The sequence below is a fragment of the Sinocyclocheilus grahami genome, unplaced genomic scaffold (genome assembly GCF_001515645.1).
Source record: "Sinocyclocheilus grahami isolate Dianchi unplaced genomic scaffold, SAMN03320097.WGS_v1.1 scaffold1570.1, whole genome shotgun sequence".
Taxonomy (NCBI): domain Eukaryota; kingdom Metazoa; phylum Chordata; class Actinopteri; order Cypriniformes; family Cyprinidae; genus Sinocyclocheilus; species Sinocyclocheilus grahami.
The window spans coordinates 102,323-106,321 of NW_015506749.1; the positions used below are offsets into that span (position 1 = coordinate 102,323).

At 35.9% G+C, this 3,999-nt stretch overlaps 1 protein-coding gene across 1 annotated transcript in view; it reads left to right on the forward strand.

The window, feature by feature from the left end:
- Positions 1 to 3,311: 3,311 nt before the first annotated feature.
- Positions 3,312 to 3,999, forward strand: part of LOC107571246 (Golgi-associated plant pathogenesis-related protein 1-like) — a 3,229-nt gene continuing 2,541 nt past the window's right edge. Inside the window, exon 1 of the mRNA XM_016257563.1 lies at positions 3,312 to 3,420. Within this exon, the coding sequence (XP_016113049.1) occupies positions 3,312 to 3,420 (109 nt within the window). The remainder of the gene's footprint in view (positions 3,421 to 3,999) is intronic.

The window sequence follows — 3,999 nt, forward strand, 5'->3', positions numbered from 1 at the left end:
GCAGACTGAAGGCGGGTCACTGATGTGAGGCCTTTATCTTCTATCGAGGTCACTCCTCTGGGATTTGAGTGAGCCAGTGAGGAATGGTACATTTTGGAGGGAAATTTTACGACTTTGTCTCAGAGCATGGTATTTTCCATATGTAATTCGATTTGGTGTTGATGCAAAAACTACTAAAGATTCTTAGAACACTAATATGTTGCCTATGTACCAACATATAATATGCACTCTCGTTTAGATCATCAGAAGACAAATTCATAGATACTAAACATGGTATAATTAAGATTACATGAACGAGTGGTTCTATCATAAGCATGCATAAAACAGTATACAATATAAAAGACCATATACAAGAAGATAGTAATCATACACAATGACCTGGGGATATGCATGATAGGAAGGTCATAGAAAATTTTTCTATGAATTAATGAAAGAAGTCCTTTCCTATAGCAGTATGTGTCTGTTTTAGAGAGAATTGAGTAGGGGGGAGATTCTCTCTACATACTTTTAGGTTGTAAAGTTTATCTGATCTGGCTGAATTGTCATTGTTGCTATGGGCCTGGTGTCGTTCACAGACATCCTGGCACCAAGTATGTTTATTGGGTGAGGGGTCTGTGACTATTTGTTAATCTAATGAATAATTGATTTGTTAAATCTAATGAAAAATGGTGTGTCTGATTGGTCCAAATGCTACACACGGGAGAAACTGGGTCAAGGAAAGAGCATGAGGAACAAAACACAAGACTGTCCATGGGCGTGACAATGTCTTTGCAAACCAGTGTGTATATTTGTCTACTTTTCAAGCAGCGCATTCATATAGAATGGCAAGGCTCTAATGCACACCAGCACACCAGTATAGGTGGGTGTATTGTAGGAGCTAGATGACGTGTAACGGTGTAGTAGTGGTGTCCCAATTATTAGGGGAATATTTTCACCCCTACCCCTTGACACTCCGTTTCAAGGGACAAGGGGAAGGGGTATAAAATAGAATTGGGATTGGGCCTTAGTCACCTCAGGTTGATTAAAGGATTTTTAAAAAAATGTTAACCCTGAAAACATGCATTTCCTGTAAACCTACTTTGAAATAATAAGTATTGTGAAAGGTACTTATATTTATACAACAGTTAACCATGGGGAGATTCTCTCTACATACTTTTAGGTTGTAAAGTTTATCTGATCTGGCTGAATTGTCATTGTTGCTATGGGCCTGGTGTCGTTCACAGACATCCTGGCACCAAGTATGTTTATTGGGTGAGGGGTCTGTGACTATTTGTTAATCTAATGAATAATTGATTTGTTAAATCTAATGAAAAATGGTGTGTCTGATTGGTCCAAATGCTACACACGGGAGAAACTGGGTCAAGGAAAGAGCATGAGGAACAAAACACAAGACTGTCCATGGGCGTGACAATGTCTTTGCAAACCAGTGTGTATATTTGTCTACTTTTCAAGCAGCGCATTCATATAGAATGGCAAGGCTCTAATGCACACCAGCACACCAGTATAGGTGGGTGTATTGTAGGAGCTAGATGACGTGTAACGGTGTAGTAGTGGTGTCCCAATTATTAGGGGAATATTTTCACCCCTAACCCTTGACACTCTTTTTCAAGGGACAAGGGGTAGGTGAAGGGGTATAAAATAGAATTGGATTGGGCCTAAATCAGAGAAACTGCCAGCTGTCACGCAGCCCTCAAGTGAATGGTGAGAGAAGAAGCTACTTTATCTTTTCTTTAGAATTTCTCATATTTGTTTATGTCTCTTGTAACTGAGACTAGATGCAAATCTGTAACATACATAGATACAGATCACGCATGCCAGCAATACAACTTCTGAAAAGAACAAACAAGAGAAAAAACTGAATAGATGAAACCCTATTGCCCAGATGCAACAACAGTCCATTGCAATATAATAGCTGATCTTGATTTGCAAGCAACTGGAATTACACTACACCTGCATGAACCATTGTGTCATTGTGAAGAAACAAACTCATCTGTCTGTATCTTTGATGGTCTGAGGGTCAGTACATTTTTAGCAAATTTTCATTTTTGGGTGAACTATTCCTTTAATAAGCAATGATTGTTATTATAGCATATTGCATTAACAATTAGTAAGGAATACTTACACTGACCTGAAATGGATCACATGGGAATTTATAGGGGAAACACTTACCGTTTCTCCTCAACAGTAATGTAATTTTTTTTTCCTATAATGATGATATGTTTCTGCTTTTTTACCTCTGGTCTAGTTTGTTTACTCATCTAAAATATTTAGGCTAATGCTATTGTGTGCTATGAATATCTTTAGCTTTATAATAAATTGTAATGTTCCTCATTTGTATAAAAGCATTTTCTAAATGAATATTAATGTACATACACATATCACTGTTGTTGAGTTGTGCACACAAAGTGTTGAGATCCATGTGTGCCTGCCTGACACTCATGCAGCTCATGTTCTTATACTGATTAGAAACACTTCACATACTGTATGTCTTTGCAAACCAGTATGTATATATGTCTACTTTTCATTCAGTGTTCAATGGAAGAAAGTTAATTATGCTTGTAAGACCACGAGGGAACATTTTATCTCTTTGTGTTTGTTTCATATATGTACTTTTATTTAAATCTTCTGTCAAGTTTAAAGTCTATGTAAAAAGTTAAAAGTCACCTAATGAGTTTCTCGTGTCTTTTGAACTCTTGCCTGTTTTACTAGTTAATAAAGCCACTTGCGTGACTAGAATGCCTTTTATTTACCAGCTATTATTTTAACAGGCAATTAGCTGCAGAGCTTAAAACCCAAATACTAAAACACTCAGTGTCTAACATTGAAATCTGAGCCACTAAAATGAACTCTGAATGGTTGTGACATGATATCCGGACAATCTACTGTATCTATGTGAATAAGTTACCTATTGCACTAAAGTTTCTGTAATATTTAATCTCAGAATCAAATGAAATTTTATTTGAATTATGCTTAATGAAATAAATAATTTTAGGACTATTAGGTTTTTCCCCCTATTTATTTTATGAAAATTAAGTGCACCAAGCAAAACCTCGGGGCATTAAATAATTATTAATGTAGCTCTAACAGCATGATGCTGACAGTAATGCTAAAGCCATAGGCTAAATTCATAAATAAAATGTTCGCATTAAAAGCATATAAGTTGCTCTGCCAAATGCATGAATGCAAATCTAAATTACTGTAAAAAGAAGCTAATCTCTAGTTTTAGATTCATACTGTAACAAAAATATTTATACCACACACAAACAAACAAACAAACAAACCACTACAAAAGCTTCAAGGGAATCAAACTGATGGACATTTCACTCCTCAACCACCAGGACCAGTTTCACCCTCAGATTAAAGAGATGGAGTTGAGGGATGTCTATGGAAGTGAAGGCGGAGAAGGAGATAAAGCCAACGGTATATATACACATCTGTGTGCAGAGCTTTAAACTGCTAGCTGAAGACAGAGTGAGAAAACACAACATCCTTGCAGCTCTAAGAGAAGGTAATATGAAATGACGAAGAGCCATATATAGATTATAAAATAGTATGTTTGTTATAATGTGAATATTAATAACAAAAATTATATATTTTTCTTTATAGCTTACTTTGGAAACAATGGCAGGTGAGTCATATATACTTATGTGAAATATGTATTTCTGTATTACAGTTTTTCTTTCAACTGCTTACCCACCAAATCTTTACTTGTCACACAATTTCTGAAAGCGGACACTCAAACACCAGAACCACACACCAAATCTGCAAAATACACGAATTCTTGGCCTTTGACTCAGTTTTCAATTTCATAAAACACGTTTTGCAAAACACAACACACAATTCTCTATGTAACACACAAAAAATTTACAGGAATTAATACTATGGCAAAGGTGTTTGCAACTGATTGCTTTTGAGATGCGTTTGTGATATTTTGAATGCAGTACTTCATTTTGCAAAGAGATGTGAGGCATTTTGCATTTTGTGTGTGCAATTCTTGGA